The 19,487-nt window shown below is 29.7% G+C and overlaps 1 protein-coding gene across 1 annotated transcript; it reads left to right on the forward strand.

Annotated features, from left to right (window-relative positions):
- Positions 1 to 1,760: 1,760 nt before the first annotated feature.
- LOC111628916 (troponin C-like) lies at positions 1,761 to 7,291 on the forward strand. Its single transcript, XM_023372773.1, has 5 exons — positions 1,761 to 1,915; positions 2,036 to 2,069; positions 2,853 to 2,996; positions 4,527 to 4,778; positions 7,001 to 7,291. Exons 1-5 carry the CDS (start codon positions 1,913 to 1,915, stop codon positions 7,027 to 7,029), a joined length of 462 nt encoding a protein of 153 aa, XP_023228541.1. The 5' UTR covers positions 1,761 to 1,912; the 3' UTR covers positions 7,030 to 7,291.
- The last annotated feature ends 12,196 nt before the right edge of the window (positions 7,292 to 19,487 follow it).

A 19,487-nucleotide genomic window follows, 5' to 3' on the forward strand; every position in this document is an offset into this window, starting at 1 on the left:
TTTTCTTTTTCTCTATTTTTTCCCCCTTAAGAAGAGAAATGTCATAGCAACACAATAAATCAGTAGTCAAAAATACGTCTAAATCCATATTTTGCACGTTTGTACAGGAATAAAATCGCTTAATTTTCTTTACGCATCGTTAGAGATTTATATATATTATTTCCATTATTTTAAAAAAATATTTTATAAGAAAAATTGCTTAAATATTAACATTTTTTACTATTTAAAACGTTAGTAAAATAAATAAAAATTTTGAAAAAATATTTAAAAAATTGAACGATGATTGATTAGATTTTATATCGATTTTAATTAATATTTTTATTCACATTTTTTTAATTTTCATTTTTTAAATAATAAAGTTTTTTAAAAAAAAAACAAAATATAAAAAATTATTTTAAAAATTAGTATTCACGTACTCTATCGTTAATGAAAAAGTTATAATCTGTATGATATTAATTTTCATACAATATACATTTATTTGAACAGATTATATGTTGAATTTTTTAATATGTAACGAAAAAAATGTAATCGAATGATTAAAAATAGTTATAAAAAGTTAAAAAAAACACGATACATTTTCATAATAAGTTTTTGTACGCAAAAAGTACGCGTTTTGTCAACCGTATCGGGGTGTAAAGTGTCGCGTGGTGGCCGAAACGATCTACCGTGACGTAATCGATTCTAAAGAACGATTAGTTAAACAAACTGATCCCTCTCTCCTACCAAATCTACTCAGAAACACGCTACTCGAGTGACGAAACTTCCGGACTAACAATAGCTAAATTATCTGCTCAACTATTGATTGACAATATTCTTCCTTTTAACTTGACGTTCCGTCTTTAAAACGAAGTGATTCGGTTAAAGAAACTTTACTCAAATTACCAAATATTGCTTATGTCTAGTTATTTTTCTTATCTCATTTATAATTACATTTTCGAAGCGGAGTACGGCTAGTTCGTGACCCGAGGGGTTGCCATAAAAGAAATGAATGTCATATTGCGTTAAGTGTGTTGGATGTGATTCAAAGTCTCCCGAGACACCGACCAATCAATGGTTTGCTGACCTTGACCCGAGCTTCCGTTTTATCAGAAAATAGCAGCTTCCGCCGTTTTCTTGTGTTTAAATTTAGAGTATTTCCTCTTTTGAACTCTACATCCCTGATATCATCCGCAATCTCCTTTCACGATATTCTAGTAACGCCGAGTAACTCTTCAAAACGTTAAGAATGAATATCTTTAGATTAATTGAATAGAAATGCGTTATCCATCATTTTGACGACTTATTCGAGTTCGTTTTCACTCTCATTCTATCGGGCATTAGCCTGAAAGGCGAGAGATTAACACACCGAAACTCGATATCGCTTGTTTGATCCTCCATTTTCATTATGTACATTTTTGTAATTCGTAAACAAAGCTACTTTGAGACAAGTTACTTTATAAAGTACAATAAACAACGAAGATAACTTTCGATAACGTCACATGGTTGTAAATATCTTAAATCTTAAATTCTTAGAGAGATTTCAAGATTTATATAAGTATGCAATCGAAATATTACACGTGCATGTCCACTTCGGGCCATAAATTTCGTCTCCCAGGAGAACTCTGTTCGGAGCCACACCTGACAGGGAGTTTGCAACATACCATCTTTTGAGGATGGTAGCTAAAATTAGACGGCGTAAACTGACTACAACGCAGGATCTCGTGTTCACAATGGTCGACCTATCACGTGATAAATCCGAAAATGGCCCGAGGTCGGCCGTGTCGAGTTATGATCCAGACCGCCTCGCACGGCACCCATACTGCTTTGCGAGAATAGTACAAGAAATTGAAAGTATAGTTCTCTTCTACTAAAACATCCACTTCACACTAAACCCCGGTTCTTCCCGGTTTCCTAACTGATTAACTAGAACAAAATGGTGAGTTGCATTTATCATTTATAGTCCATTGGCTTTTTAACTGACCACGCTTTATGTTATGAAGTTTAGAAAGTTTTGATAACTTGTTGATTATTTTCTAACTTTTTTTTTAATCCGCAGTCGGCAGAAGACTTGAGTGCAGAGCAAGTCGAAAGTATGTATTTTTGTTTTTGTTTTTTTTAAAATATAAATTTTATTAATATTAATATAAGAATTTAATAATCGAAATTCGTGATCTCTTGAGAGCGTTTTAAGCAACAACTCCGCGCGTTTTGCCCTTTAAATTATAATAATTGATAGAATTTAAAATTCTTCTGGGCATTTACAACAGTTTTTACAAAATTTTACAATTTTAAATTGAATATTTATTTATAGCATTTTTTTTTTTAAAGATTGTTTATTACAATTATATCAATTAATATCATTATGAAATTTTCGTGTATGTAAAAGACGCGTGTAAGAACGATATGGAATAACCATTCTTTGTTGTATATCCAATGCCCATTCGATCGAGTTTTCGAATTATCGGGGGTAACGGAGAACACGGGTTGCTTAATTTAAGCGTTACCGTTAAGGGAGCCAAATTTGGCGAGGACAAGGGAGAGCCGCATTGCAGTACAGCCAACGGAATCATGTTACTGACTGCATTGTTTAGCCGTGTTTGGCCTATTTCCCATCTCAATGGACGGCTTACCTTGCTGACGTTATAATGGAAAGAGATTTATAAATGTAAAAACGATAGGGGAGGATTACATCTATGCGTTTCGCACGTTTACCGTTAAGGGCGGTGTCCGAAAGTCACGAGTTTTGTGATTTTTGAACTCCTAAGATCACGAAGAGGAATGGCGAAATTTTAATTACATTATAAGAAAATAAAGCATTTTTAGTTGTATATATTTTTTGAAAGATATTATATGAGGAACAATAATTTTTATAGTGTTGAAGAAGGCCTTCGACATGTTCGATCGCGATAAGAAAGGCTACATCCATTGTGACATGGTTGGCACCATTTTGAGAAGCATGGGCCAAACTTTCAACGAGAGAGAGTTAAGGGAACTCATCTCTGAAGTAGATGCCGATGGTGAGAATTCTTCTGCGCAACTTTTCTAATTGTTTAATCAGCAATAAAAGGCTGAAATTTTTTTTTCTGCTTTCAAAAATTTTATTTTAAATTCATCCGGAAAATAAATTTCGCTTGATACTACAAATATTTAACTCCTTTTTTTTAAATTAAAATTTTAAAATTAATTTTAATATCATTATAAGCCCTATTACCCTATATAAACTCTAAAAACGGTCAACTTACAAATACATTTCTCACTCACCTTCAGATGAATTTGACTGAAGTTTAAACGATGATAATATCATTGTTTTTATTAATAGTAACTCTTACATTAGTGTTTATAGGAGTAGCAATCTTTTCAGGGAATGTATTCTAATTAACATTTCTCTATTAAAATATTAGAAATTTTGAAAATGCAATACAATATATTTGAATTTTAAAGTGCTTTTTAAGTGATATATTTAATAAAATATTTATCAAATGCGTAAATTTTACTATTCTAGTGAAAATAGATTTCAATATGCGTTATATGATTACATTTACTATTATTACTTTAAAATATTTTCATTTTATTCAAAATACAATTACTTAAAGATGTACTGTACATTATTTATTTTTTTTTTTAAATAAAAAGAATCTTTCTAAATTCCTCAACAAAAAAGGGTGGGAGAAAAACATCTCTATTTAGAATAGAGATGTTTTCCCCCACCCTTTCTTGTTGAGGAATTTAGAAAAATAAATAAACATTGGAAATTTCACTGTTATATTTTTATATTATCGAAATAATAAAATCTAATCACATAAATCTATCAAAAATTTTTAATTTTTATAAAAATTTTCTATTATGAGAGATATTTAACCTAAATACTGCAATTCCTCGACTCAAAAGGCAATTGATATGACTCACGCACCATACAGTAGGAATTTAATAACGTTCTTACGGCTTATAGGTAAAAAAAAACATTAAATATTTGTTTTTAATCAGGAATAACACTAAAATTAAACAATAATTGCGAAATTGTATTATAAAAATTTTATGAATGTGTAAGTCTTTCTATATAATTTTTAAAAATGTAATACAGAGTAGCCTTATCTTTTCGCAATATACAAATATAAAAACAGATTTAACAATAAATTTATATTTAAAACTTAAAAACAAACAGGAAGTAACAATAAAAACATTGAGCTATTCAAAAAATGAATTAAATTCAAACAAATTTTTAGGAAGGAAACCGAACATCAGTTTATACAGAAATGTAAATATATGTACATTAATACATAAATCACATTTGAGTTCTCATAACTTTTAAATTTTTCATTTTTTTAATGTGTAGTGTAGACTAAAATTTATATTTTGTATGATATTTTTGCATTTAGCATAACCTAATTTATATTTTTACGAACGAGTAGAACCTATGTTATTCTTACAATGTTATCGTCTTGAATAATATTTTACGAATTTCCCAGGACTATTTAGATCTATATCAATTATGTCGATCGATACGATTATATTACATTACGATGCTAATCGATACGATTATATTACAGGGAGCGGTGAGATCGAATTCGATGAGTTCTTGGTACTAACGGCCAGGTTTTTGCTGGAAGAAGATACCGCAGCCATGGAACAAGAATTAAGAGAAGCTTTCAGATTATATGACAAAGAAGGAAACGGATACATTAACGTTTCGGATTTACGACAGATTTTGCGTGCTCTGGACGACAAGTTGACCGAAGATGAGTTAGACGAAATGATCGCTGAAATTGATACCGATGGAAGCGGTACCGTCGACTTTGAAGGTGAGATCATTGTTTTAATTTGCATATTCCGCAGACTTAAAGAAAAGAAAATCTGCATCCGGTTGCCAGTAAAAACATTATCGTATTTTGCATTTTTCGACTATGGAATGAAGCCATTTTTCGATTAGACATTTACCATTTCCTTCTTTCAATGTAAACTTAGAAGTTTTACTACGACGTTCCAATTGTCTGAAAGTCAACATTTCTAAAAAAAGATTTATTTATTTTTGGAGGAACTCCAGACGTTCTTCTATAAGGCAATTCTAACTTGGTCGCAACCTACTTATCTCTAGCATATTGTTAACTCTAAGAATGGATTTCGATCCTTTTTTTTTAGTAATAAAAATCTTTCTTAATTAGCCAAAATAGCATAATATATAAGAAGACACATTTCAAGTCGATTTAATAATATTTTACGTATATATATATTACACAGTCTCGAGTATGTTTATACTTAAAGTTTAAAGCATTGTTTCACTTTATATAGGCCTACGTATAAGTTACATTTAAACATTTTTAAATTATATTGATAATTAAGAAAATTACATCAAAATATCGATTATGAAAGTAAAAATAGTCATTTATATCATATACTCGAAGATATCATCTAGCAATATCTAATGATGTTCTCTTTAGCCTGATATCTCGATAAAACTGTGATAAAACGTTGCAATATATGTCGGGAATCAACGGTAGAATCTTTTCTCTCTCTTTAATAGTTACTTCATTTAGCAAAGAAAAAAAGAATGCTTTTGTAAAGCCAACTTTTAAGATTAATTGCAATTATTCATATAACCAGACGGGTGTAATTATAGTTATTTTTAAATCCGTTATTTGTGTATATAGAACTAAGTAAATTACCACAACGAAAATAAATCACTAAATAAAAATAAATCATTTTTTAAATGTAAGTTATTTTAAATACATAACGATAAAATATTATGCGTTTTTATTCGTTAATTTTCAAGGTAATATATTTAAAATTGTATTTTAAAAAATTAGTTAATTAGACAATGGCTTCATTCTATAAATTTATTTCTTTATTCTAATTATATATTTTTAAGAAAACTTAAATTTTATGCTATTTTATACTAAATATTTAGTTGTTGTATATAGATAATATTGAAAAATTATAACAATTCCCTCTCCTCTTTGTTACTCAGAAACAATAAATATAAAAATATACATTAATTCTTGTATTCAGTCACGAACAACTCACATAGATATAAAAGAATAAAATACATTAATAATTCTTCAAATTCCAATAAGCTATCGCTTTGTTACAGACAGTATTGCTTAAGCAAGCAAACACTACATATACACAGCATACTTTTTAAATTAAGCTATATATAGAAAAAGATAACAAACAACATTGCAACGAACAGCTTAAAAAACACAAGCGGTTCATTACAATTTTACATTTAATTTTTACAATACATTTATATATAATGGTCTTAGATATCTACAATATGAATATCAATATCAGTACAAATATATATATGTACCGATACAATTTTAATTTAAATTAATGTTAAATATTACTTTAATAATGTAAATAACAACGCTTTCTGGGAAACGTGAGAGAAAATTGATTTAAAATATGATATAGTAATTGTACATGTCTTTAATTATTGCTATAGTAAAGAAGATACTTCATTAACTATATTTTTGATGTGTAAAACACACGTTCGTCCAAAAATGTTAATAGTATGCTAGAAGAAAAAAAAGGAAAGATCCTAACAAACGACGTTAATTAAGCTGGCTAATGGTCTAATCCAGTAGTGCCAAAATTTTTCGATAGGCGGATCAAATTGCGTATAAGTGTAGGTAGGCGGATGGCAAATATTTTGTATATTCCGAATATACAAAAAGTAGGTATATTTCTATCATAAGTAAGATGTCAAATATATTTGCGGGTAAATTTGGCCGGACACAACTGTTATAATCAGCTGGAATTACGATATTTTAACAAAGTATATTCTGGAGGAAAGAACAATACATAATAGCTTGACTATTTAAGCATACGATATGCTCTCAAAATACGTAGGTTCGTACTTTAATCTGAGCTAAAACGCGTTTCCCCCGTCTAGGTTTTGTTATTGTACAATAACTTTATTCGATGTGATTTATATACTAGAATTTATGTTGTGGGTGCTACTTCTTTATTAATAATTAATTTATTTTGAATTTTAACAATATTTATAAAATCGTATACTTTACAGAATTTATGGAAATGATGACTGGTGATTGAGAGCTGCAGTACTCTATTTCCTGCCTCTTCAATTATCGAGCAAGAATGTGTGATCAGTTTGGTGGTATCCTAGTTAAATTGTTTGTTTCTCTATTGTTTCACCTTCGGCTGCTGTGATTGTCTTTCAATATGATACAAAAAATTCTAAGAATTATAAAATCCGAACCCTGTTGTAAAATAATGCTATAAAAAAAACTTTATGTATCATATAACAATTACCTGCTGTTCACATGTTTCTAGAATTAAACAAGTAAAATATTTTTCTGATCTTGTTTTATTTTGGTTCTAATTGTTAACATATTAAGTAGATTTCATCTCTTAAAATAAATGTAATTAAATATAATAAATGTTTACATTATGCACACATTTTTAACAAATTTACAAACGTTTCTAAAAATTTCATTTTGTATAAGACAATAATTGCGAAATTGTATTATAAAAATTTTATGAATGTGTAAGTCTTTCTATATAATTTTTAAAAATGTAATACAGAGTAGCCTTATCTTTTCGCAATATACAAATATAAAAACAGATTTAACAATAAATTTATATTTAAAACTTAAAAACAAACAGGAAGTAACAATAAAAACATTGAGCTATTCAAAAAATGAATTAAATTCAAACAAATTTTTAGGAAGGAAACCGAACATCAGTTTATACAGAAATGTAAATATATGTACATTAATACATAAATCACATTTGAGTTCTCATAACTTTTAAATTTTTCATTTTTNATATTTATTAAAGTAAAAACTTTGACACGTAGTTTATAATTATTCATAAGATTACGATATTTTATTTCTAAATTTAAGTAGACTATGAATCACATCTGAGAGAGTAATATATATAATCAATCATAATTTCAATTATTAACATTCTAAGATAATTCAAGGTTAAGATGTATAAATCCTTTGTGAATTGTTTATTATACCGTTGATGATAAATTATAATTTTATTGAATTTAATTTGTCTTAAAAATAAAATTGAATCGATTAAAACTACGTTTTACTATACAAATAATTTTGGCTGTTATCCTCGATTTGCCCTATAAAAATAATTGAGATTTATAAACAATGTTCAGAAAATAAAACTTGTGATTAAGAAGCTGAATTAAATTAGTCAAAGAATGTGAAAACATTAATCGATTGTTATCTTTCTATTAAAAATTTTGATTATTTTATTAGCCTATTACTGTATTTTTAGCAACTTACAATGGTATTGTTTTATTTATTTAGTTATAAATTCGATCAGTTTAATAAAATAATTGCGTCGATGACCTTAATTATGCTTTAACTATTCATTTGTCTATGTATTCCTGCTCTATATGAAATCTACAAAACAGTAAATGTTTGAGAATTATTCAGAAACGAAGGAAACCATGAAAAAACTTTTTGCATGCTTGAAATTCTCTAATATTTATTATATATTTTGTTTTAATAAGAAAAGTTTTTAGTCAGGACAGCTCAATGCGTGCTACATAACTTATGTGTATTTGACCTCGATCTTAAGCATGCTTAAAAGACTTCATCTTATAGCGTAATTGTATAGACTGTATAGATAAAAATCAAACTAAGGATTGTAAAAGCTTATTTGCCGAAATTGATGCAAAGGCTGTCCACCTGAATATACACAGGACAGTCACAACCTCTTCAACTAAGTCCATCAGCTGTCACATAACTCAGAGTCACGAATGGCAGTCGCCACATATCTTCTAACGTGTCCAGTCGGAATGATTTAGAGAAAAAGAACATTTTAAAAAATCGCAAGATCCCGTAACAAGCGATTCTTTCGACACTGTAAGGGATTTATGACAAAATCTAATTCGGGTCCGTACTCCCTACAATAGGAACCAAATGATTTTTTAAATACATAAAATATTTCAATTATATCGAACATATATTTTCTAAATCCCATAAAGAATATTTAATATTAAAATGAGACCACTTTCAAGAAGTTAAATTGTTTTTGATTGTAGTGGATCAATATTAGTTCGTTTATAATTTATGTATAATTCATTAGAAATTCTGTTAGAATTTTTGTTGCACTCTTGTATATGTATATTAGTTCAATAAGTCTCTTTTCATTCTCGAGATATCGTGGCAGCCTAAGAGATTCGAACCCTGATCCTCCTAGCTTTAATTCTTCCATCTAGGCATTTATATTTTTGATTTGATTTGGAAATCATTCGAGGAAAGTTAGAAGCTATCAATACAAGATTCAGATTTGAATCCGAATATAATCTTGCACTAAACAGCATAATTTCAATATCAGTGAAAAATATTTTCGATCTTGAAGTCAGCGCTGAAGATCTGAAAACTAAAATTTTACTTTTTATTTGCTTAATTTAAAAATCCAAAGAACGAGTTGTGCAATTTTCCCAGCAAAAAGTAAAAACTGTGTGTGGCGCCATCTGTTATGAAATTTTATTTGTAAACGTTTTTATATTATTAAATATTATAAATTGGCAATTGGTAAAGCTTAATTTTGAAGGTAGAGATGAGTTTTATATAAAAAGAAATAATAATAAAACTTGTAAATGGTAATAACGAGTGAAATTTTCATTAAGTTCGACCCTACTTGCGATGTGACATGATCCGCCTCTATCTCCTCACTCCCTGGATCTTTAACTACCAAAATTTAATGGCATCAATTCCCAATATACAAGCTACAAATTTTCAGAAATTTTTGACAAAAGACACAGGAGTTATTAAGCTTCAAAGTGGGTGAATAAAATCGTACCCCAACGTCCAGACATAAAGAAAATACCCGTTACTTTTGACGTTTCAAGATCTCGAAGCCAAAAATATAAAAATCTTGGGGGTCATTTATTGTCAGATCGCAATGCTTTTCTTCTGTTATATACAGGGGCGGACTGGCCATGTGGAAAATGTGGAAAATTCCACATGGGCCGTATACAATTTGGGCCGTTTTTTTTAAATATGTACATAATGTACTGTTTGGTTAAGTTTAATTTTAAAAAATTCGTGAACAGCTTAAAAAACACAAGCGGTTCATTACAATTTTATATTTAATTTTTACAATACATTTATATATAATGGTCTTAGATATCTACAATATGAATATCAATATCAGTACAAATATATATATGTACCGATACAATTTTAATTTAAATTAATGTTAAATATTACTTTAATAATGTAAATAACAACGCTTTCTGGGAAACGTGAGAGAAAATTGATTTAAAATATGATATAGTAATTGTACATGTCTTTAATTATTGCTATAGTAAAGAAGATACTTCATTAACTATATTTTTGATGTGTAAAACACACGTTCGTCCAAAAATGTTAATAGTATGCTAGAAGAAAAAAAAGGAAAGATCCTAACAAACGACGTTAATTAAGCTGGCTAATGGTCTAATCCAGTAGTGCCAAAATTTTTCGATAGGCGGATCAAATTGCGTATAAGTGTAGGTAGGCGGATGGCAAATATTTTGTGTATTCCGAATATACAAAAAGTAGGTATATTTCTATCATAAGTAAGATGTCAAATATATTTGCGGGTAAATTTGGCCGGACACAACTGTTATAATCAGCTGGAATTACGATATTTTAACAAAGTATATTCTGGAGGAAAGAACAATACATAATAGCTTGACTATTTAAGCATACGATATGCTCTCAAAATACGTAGGTTCGTACTTTAATCTGAGCTAAAACGCGTTTCCCCCGTCTAGGTTTTGTTATTGTACAATAACTTTATTCGATGTGATTTATATACTAGAATTTATGTTGTGGGTGCTACTTCTTTATTAATAATTAATTTATTTTGAATTTTAACAATATTTATAAAATCGTATACTTTACAGAATTTATGGAAATGATGACTGGTGATTGAGAGCTGCAGTACTCTATTTCCTGCCTCTTCAATTATCGAGCAAGAATGTGTGATCAGTTTGGTGGTATCCTAGTTAAATTGTTTGTTTCTCTATTGTTTCACCTTCGGCTGCTGTGATTGTCTTTCAATATGATACAAAAAATTCTAAGAATTATAAAATCCGAACCCTGTTGTAAAATAATGCTATAAAAAAAACTTTATGTATCATATAACAATTACCTGCTGTTCACATGTTTCTAGAATTAAACAAGTAAAATATTTTTCTGATCTTGTTTTATTTTGGTTCTAATTGTTAACATATTAAGTAGATTTCATCTCTTAAAATAAATGTAATTAAATATAATAAATGTTTACATTATGCACACATTTTTAACAAATTTACAAACGTTTCTAAAAATTTCATTTTGTATAAGATAATAATTTCTAACATTATAACAAAACATCAAGGAAATTGTTATACTTTCTAAATTATATTTATTATTTNTTAATATTATTGTTCAACAAAGCAAACTTTTAAATAAAAAATTAATATTGTAGAATATAGACTTGTGCTTATTGTAATTTTTGTCAATGTTGTATTTTGAATATATTTAAACATAAATAGAAAAAATACATTTTTTTTATTTGTGGGCTGGTAATAAATTTTCCACACAAAAATTTTAGGGCCAGTCCGCCCCTGGTTATATACTATATAAAGTATATCAAAACAGCCGGAAAAGTAATATTACAGTCCACACAAATAGTAAAGGGTAATATGCATCTTGTAGTTTAAACAGTGCTATGAATTGTATCATCATTAAATGGATAAATAAATGGCATGAATGAATGTTTAAATTCAATTGTTGAAATGATATATTCGGAAAGAGTAAAATCATACCTAAAATACAATATTTAAATAAATTTTTATTATGTTAATCACAGAATAATTAAAGAGGAAAGAAGAATTATATTCCTCTTTTTAACAAAAAATTTAAAATATCAATAGATTTAAAAAATTTGTAATAACGATTATTTATTTATGAGATTTTCCGATAGTTAAAAGATAAATAAATAAATCCCTCTTTACATGTATATAAATCTTATTTGATTTATCTACAAAATGAATTTTCGAATAACATTATTATTGACGACATCTGGATACGTCACTATTCTTAATCAACGTATTGTACCGGTACATTGTATTCGAGACACTGAATAGATGATGAAGTATAATTATTTTATATTTCAATTTTTTCAGTATTTCTGTCCCGTCGATACTAAGAGATCGTTTTTCCATACCAATCGTGGGTTTGGCCATACCTATTCGACTCTCATCACTGGGTGATGAGAATCGAAGCCCGATATATTTTTCTTCTGTAAATGTATTTCAAAAAGGTGAAATATAGAGACAGTACCGTTATACTTTCGCTCGATAAAAAAATGCATCTTAAATTTTATTTAATTATTTTTAAGTTAAGATTTAGCGCAAAATATTCTAAAACAAACTTTTTCAGATGTAAAATAATAATGGAAGTGGCACCATATTTTGAAAATCTATTTTAAAATGTTCATAAGCTACTAAAGACTGAAAGTCACGTTTTACTCGGTTCTATGGAACGGAAAAAGTTAAAGACATGAAAATTGCCACACAATAGATTAATACGAAGTCGAATAATATACCATGTAAAACAATTGATTTGGTTCGGAGACACTTTTCACCTGTTTGGTTAGTCCTTTTAAAAAAACGAAAAAATTAACAAATGTTTACTTTTCTAATTTTTTGCTTATAGAAAAGTTGATACTCGAGATTCGAAATTAGCCAAAGCTTTCTCAATTAATAATTACATTAAAATTAAGAAAGGAATCAACTTAGTAGATACAAAACATGAGTTAATTATACGTTAATTAATTTTTAATTACATTTTTCTCGTTAGTTTCATTATAATAATTATGTATGCACATATGATATTATTTAAGTTTTTATAATTTTAGTTAGTATCAATATTTCATTTCAAAATTTTCCATAAAATTTTTGTACAGCATCGACTATCTGCGACTTCCTTTTCATCTAATTCCAATTACAGTCGACCCCCGTATAAGATCATTGATTATTTTGTTTTATATGAATTCCATGTTGTACGAGTCACTTAGATTTTACAAATACATGTACCGGGCTGTGAACGGCTCACGTATTTGTAAAATTTAAGTGACTTGTACAACATGGAATTCATATAAAACGGAATAATCAATGATCTTATACGGGGGTCGACGTACAAATATTTGATATCATGAATGTTAATACAGGTTAACTTACTTATTCAGTATTGTCATTAAAACATCATTTTATTTTACTATTAAAAGTTTCATTAATAATATAAATTACATATTACTATAAAATTAAAATCCAATAATGATCTTACTATTTGACAGATTATGAGCGATATATATATATCGCTCATAATCTATCAAATATATATATATATTTATAAGGTACACCTTTATACAGGGTGGTCCATAAGTTGCGCACCACAGGATTATTTTCTTAGGTCTTATAAGTGTTCAAATTGACTCCCCTAAGCTCTTATACAGCATTGTATCCTAGCGTTACAGGATGATTTTATACGTCTAAGTATCTCGTGATTGATACTATGAAATTCCATCCGTCTATCTGGTTGATGCATCCTTTAATTCAGAGAGAGTGCGCGGGCGATTCCTCAAATTTTTGGTGTATCAGAGGAAAATTTAAGAGGGGTAAGATTCGGGAAGCGGGATGGCCATTCCACAAGACATCTTCGGCCAATCCATCTATTGGGAAACCTCTCGTTAATTAAGGTACTATTTTATTCTCACAACAAAATGCGCCAGAGCGCCGTCCTGTTAAAAGAACATGTATTCGACCTCGTTATAATGGAACGTCCTCCAAGTATTTCATCAGGTAGCCCTATAACATCCGTAAGTATGTTTCTCATAACATTCTCATTAAAGAAATCTGGGCCGTTTGTTCCGTCCTCCCATATTCTAGCCCAGACCATGATTCGAGGGTTGTTCCGTATATGGTTCTCTTAACTCCACCTAGGATTGCTATCCGACCAATAGCACACATTGTGCCTGTCAACGTGGCTACTCAAATGGAATGATGCTTTGTCACTGAAAAATATTGATAAATTGGCATATGTCAGCATGCATTCATAAAATTCCATCCGTCCATCGGTGTCAGCAGCATGCACTTCTGGAATCAACTGTACTTTGTAAGCTTTACACGGTTGGAACCGATGCTGATGCAGAATGCGCAATATCAAGAAATGTGGAAACAAAATGGAAAAAGACTGATACATTTTTTCAGAAAATCTGTTCTTCGAAACTGACGTAAACGAATCGAGGTATATGGAATAAACATATATCGTTTCCAGTAGTCGACAGATGAGGTTATAGGAAGATTCGAACGACGCTGCTCGTATTTTACTACTCTGGGAGGCTGAAATTCTACTAGTATTTCCCCCGCAATGGGGCAGACGCGAGAAGATTTGCCATAATGACATCAGCAGTTTGGCAGCGAACTTTCACTACGTTCAGTTCTCAATATGGTTCGCATATTAAAGAAGAAATAAACTTTTTGACTGCAGGATATTTGCAGCAAATTCTAGTAAAGCAGAGTACCAGGCTGTAATGAATACAGGTTTCTGAGCAGCACAGTACAGATAAAAGGCCTTCTTTATTTTCCATCCAGGGACGGAACTATGCGTAAGATACCCTAAAGCTTTAAATTTCTGGGGACCTCTTTAATGAAATTTTCACACATAACTTACATAATAAAATTAAAATTTTGACAATGTACAATAAAAATTATATATATTATTTACGCAACATAAAAATACTACTGCCGCATATCATATACTACTACAAATTGAAAATAAAATTTTTAAAATTTCCGCTATATGAGACCCCTGGATTTGTTGGCCTGGAGCCTAAGCTTCATTATAGATTCGTCCCTGCTCTCATCCATCACTACTTACCTTCATCCTAGATTCTTTAAACATTTATTTTAAATAACTCATTAAATAAGTTAAATGTGAAAAGTAGTCACTTTTTGAGTTATTAATGCAGTTGGAGCAATATATCCTATCATTTTTCGGAAAAAAAGATGAAATATACTTCTGATCAGCAATCGAACTATCGCTGCCGATTGCAAATGCTCCAACGATAAGATCCAAAATGGCAGAAGAGTCAACTATCCTATATAGATTAAAGATTGGAAATTGTTTATCTACTGGCTTTCTTTAGAATTCGGGTATTCTCCAGAATTCTGTACTTGGACCAACTCTTTTCAACTTATGAATCATTTGTTTAGTGTGATAGGTGATGTAATCTGTTATGAAGACATTGTTTTGTTTAATTCTGCTGAATTTTGTTCTTCGACTGTTGTTGACACGAATCAAACATTTTCTTGAATTAAAAATTTTATGTAGCTAAATAATTGTAAGTTGAGCATTCATGAGGAAAAATTTGTATATTATTTAAGAATGAAAATAAGCAAATTAGTGATACCGAAGTCAGTTTAAAGATTGAAAATAAAATCTTAAATCCAATGGATTGTATCAGATTTCTTAATATTGCGATTGATGAAAATTAATGTTGAAATTCTCCAACATTAATTTGAATATTACTGAAGTTTTAAAATTTCGGAGTTAAGGTTTGGTGTTAGTTTTATTGGATTAAGGCAACGCGACACATAGGCAATCTTCCGAAAGGGAGTCCTTTTATGGGCCTCTATTTAGGTGTTACCGACGTAAAAATCCGGAAAACTCAACGTGGCCAACCCGTTGGCGAGGCGCGAACCCACGACCAATTGACAGTGTTCAGCGGTTTTATCCACACGGCCACTGGTGAGCCTCGAAGTTTAGGAACGTAGAGTTTTAGTTATTCGCCATGAAAACTAGGATAAATTTTATTTTAGGAGCAGTGTTGCCGTTCCTAGTACATTTGTACTTTTCTGGTACATTTTGCCCTTTCCAGTAAATTGAAAGTACATTTAGATTTTTAGTACATTTTCAGTACATTATAATATTTCAAGTACCATTTACGGTACAAAATAATATTTCACGCCTTAACGAAAAAATGAGAAAAAATTAGTTTAATAAAGTCTCACTAGTGTCACTGCTTGCTAATTTAAATTATCCAATCACAACATACAAATGGTGTGTGTCCGTCGACGTCAGCAACATAGATAGTTGCACGTGTAAACGGTCTTGACTCAGTGGTCTTCTTTCACACGTTCAGTTGTCTGCACATTCTCATCAGGACCTTGACAAAATTTTTCATGCCACGTGGTCTAAACAATTCAACTCCGTCAAACAAAAATAATGGACAGGTAAGAAAATCAATAATTTTAAACTTTTGTCGTCAATAATATCAAAATATCCGTTAAGTCACAATCAAATTATTACAGAAAATAGTTTTGAAATTGTACGAGTATAAATAATATAAAAGTATTTATATTATTTATACTCGTACAATTTCATATTCGTATAAATAATATAAATACTTTTACAGTATATTATTTTCTACCACTATAATTTATTTCTTAAATTATGAACTTCAATTTTAGTAATCGTAGTTAAAGAAATAACGGTTAATGTTACGTGTGGTTCTAAAATGGCCGCGCTTCCGACTGTTCCAAGGTCTATATAAGAAGGCCAGGACACGCGTGATCTACTTCTTGAGCCGCCATTTTGGGGTTGTTTTTTGAGTCGCATGTTTTAAGCAAACAAGAATATAATAATATAATATAACAAATTTATAATTATTTTTTTAAAGCACGATTGGTTATAAAATTAAGATGAAATTCAATAATATTATTATTAAATGTTGTCAATGTAATGCTCATTTTATAATCACTAATAGATGTGTAGATATATTTTTAATTTTAAATAGCTTTCAAAAAATTCCAAAAATAAGATTTAATATTAAATTATTTGACAATAAACTATATATACACGTAAACACGTATTCATACACGTAAGCACGTAAACAAAGTATTCATAGAACTAATACATTTTGAAGGAAAATAGTACATTTTTTGAAGGCGCATCAGTACGTTTTGAAATTTCATTGCGGCAACACTGTTTAGGAGGCTCCTATATTTTCCACTTAAGCGAAACTGCCACTTAACTGAGGCGGCCACCAAGGTGGAGTTTGAAATTCCCCTGTAAAACTTATGTAGTTTTACAGGGGAATTTCAAAGGTTCACTTAAGTGAAGTTTTACTGCATATTAGTTAATATAATCTCAAATGATTCAAATATCTCAATCGCATTATCCCAAATATCATTGATGTATAAAATTCCTAAATTTTTTTGATCGAATTTGAAATAACGAGATTAATAGATTTACTTTTAAACAGTCAGCTTGTAATTGGTTGTGTTAAAAAACATTCTGTAATTTCGCAAAGATATGTAATTACAGCATAATGTTGCCAAGTCCTACGTGTTTCCCTTAAGCTTTACGTGTTTTTGGTTTATTTTACTGTTTACATTCTTAATTCTGCCGTAAGTAGGTTTCTTCCTTTATTTTAATAATGTACTTTATTTTCTTTTTACTATAAAATCATATTTTAAACACTCTAGTAGATGTACCTGAAAATTGGTTGCAAACATAGCCATTAATTCAAAAATTGTTGGCAACAAGAATTTGATTTCAAGGATTTTAATGAAAAAAACTAACGGTAACGATAGAAAACGTTTCTAGGGTGATGAATTTCGGTAACAATAGCTTTTCCTATCTCTAATTATTACGCAACACTTGTTCAAACAAGTAAATGTGACTAATAGTGTCTACTCCGTTCGAAAAACGTCAAATAAACTTCGGAATTGGAACAATTTAATATAAAATACTATTGTTTTAAATTCTGTTTAAATTAACTGTATAATATTAAGTTTTTTTAGGTTAAATAAAAGAGTTTTTAATATTTTTAAAATGCATTTTGAAAATAAAATAAATTATATATACAAAATATCAATTTGTGTTTAATACTCGATTGCATGAAAATGCTATGGTAATGAAGTGCAGTAAATCCCTCTGAAAGACCACCCTTCCAAAGTGATCACTCCCATTAGTGGTCGCAGAGTAGATGTTTTGCTGTGTTTATTAACGAACTCTAGGGCATTTTTATAATATCATTTAATTTACTAAAATGGAAAATATGAAAACAGTTTTTAAATTTTAAGTAAAAACGTATTTTAAAACAGCCTTTTCGCTCTTTATTTCACCAACTTGTAAGTGAAAGTGCAATACCAATAAATTCAAAAATTCTGTTTCCATTCATAATTTTGATTAATGACAAAATAAATATTTTATCAATTATTCTCATTAATTTTAATTGTTTTACTTTCCCGTTTTAAAGATAGAGTAAGAACAAATGACGATGATGATCTCATACAACGAAACTGAAGAAGTTAATTTGTTTTTCCCATATTCTGTTCCCATATTCCCATATTCTGTAAGTATTATACTAAAATATGAAAATAAATTGAATGTGAATTTAAAAATATGTATTTGCAAATTTTACTTTTTATATCAATCATCACATTGCAAGCTATCAATTTAATAATAAAATTACGCTAGTGTTCATCTGAAGGAACGCTCTTTTTCCCTGAATAACTCTAAGAGAAAATTCCAATATTTGAGCTGACTATTTTTACAGTGGTTTTATTTAGCAGAAAAATTGGAGATTATGGCTGTGTACACATTAGGCGTTTTTAAACGCGCGTTTTAAAGAATCAAGCGTTCTGCATAGGCATACATACTCAAACGCGCGTTGATAGATTTTTGTTAAAACGCGCGTTTTACGGGCGCTTTAAGATATACGTGCTGCCATGTTGTACATATTCGATCGCGCGCTTTCGGGTAGAGTGGACGTATGTTGACCGAAATGGAAAACGATTATTTCGATACTGATCTATTTATTGATGAAATCTAAAAGAGACCAGCCATCGTCAAATGATTTTATAGATATTCTAAAAGAATTAAAAAATTTGGGTTCATATTGCCTTAGTTTTGTATACAACGTCAGAAACATTCCATGCGTCAGTCTATCTCGTAATATTGGGTGCACCCAAAATTTTCTTTGCCTCTTGCATCGTCCTTTATAGCGACGGAGGAGGCGCATACAAGCATTTACTTTCACGTCCATTTCCAAACTGAGCCAGTGCTAACGCTCCACTAAACGGTCGTCGAACGCCGAGCTAACGCGCGGTGTGTACGCTGCTAACGCGCGTTTAACGCAACGCAAAACGCCTAATGTGTACACAGTCTAAATCGCAAAATTTTTCACTGATTTTCAAAATTTATTTTATTGACGTACTTCGTGTCTTAGTTCTTGACTACAAATAAACATTCATACGAAATGAAGTGTACGTAAGCTACTGAATTTCGTAGTATTCTAATTGTAAAGTATAATCTGTCCAAGATCATTTTGTTCAGCGATTAGGCATTCTCATTGATAGTTGATAGCACGTAACTCCGTAATTTTAAATTAAAGAGTTTATAGTGGGCTACAAATTTTTGCTCTTTTAATCGTTATAAAGTAAATTATGACAGTTGAAACAAATATATTTAAACATACCT

Source organism: Centruroides sculpturatus, unplaced genomic scaffold, assembly GCF_000671375.1.
Source record: "Centruroides sculpturatus isolate CEXI.00-Female unplaced genomic scaffold, Cexi_2.0 scaffold501, whole genome shotgun sequence".
Classification (NCBI taxonomy): domain Eukaryota; kingdom Metazoa; phylum Arthropoda; class Arachnida; order Scorpiones; family Buthidae; genus Centruroides; species Centruroides sculpturatus.

Coding starts and splice junctions, on each gene's coding strand:
- LOC111628916 (XM_023372773.1), top strand. Junction 2,070..2,852: donor GAGTGCAGAGCAAGTCGAAA/GTATGTATTTTT, acceptor TAATTTTTATAG/TGTTGAAGAAGGCCTTCGAC. Junction 4,779..7,000: donor CGGTACCGTCGACTTTGAAG/GTGAGATCATTG, acceptor TATACTTTACAG/AATTTATGGAAATGATGACT.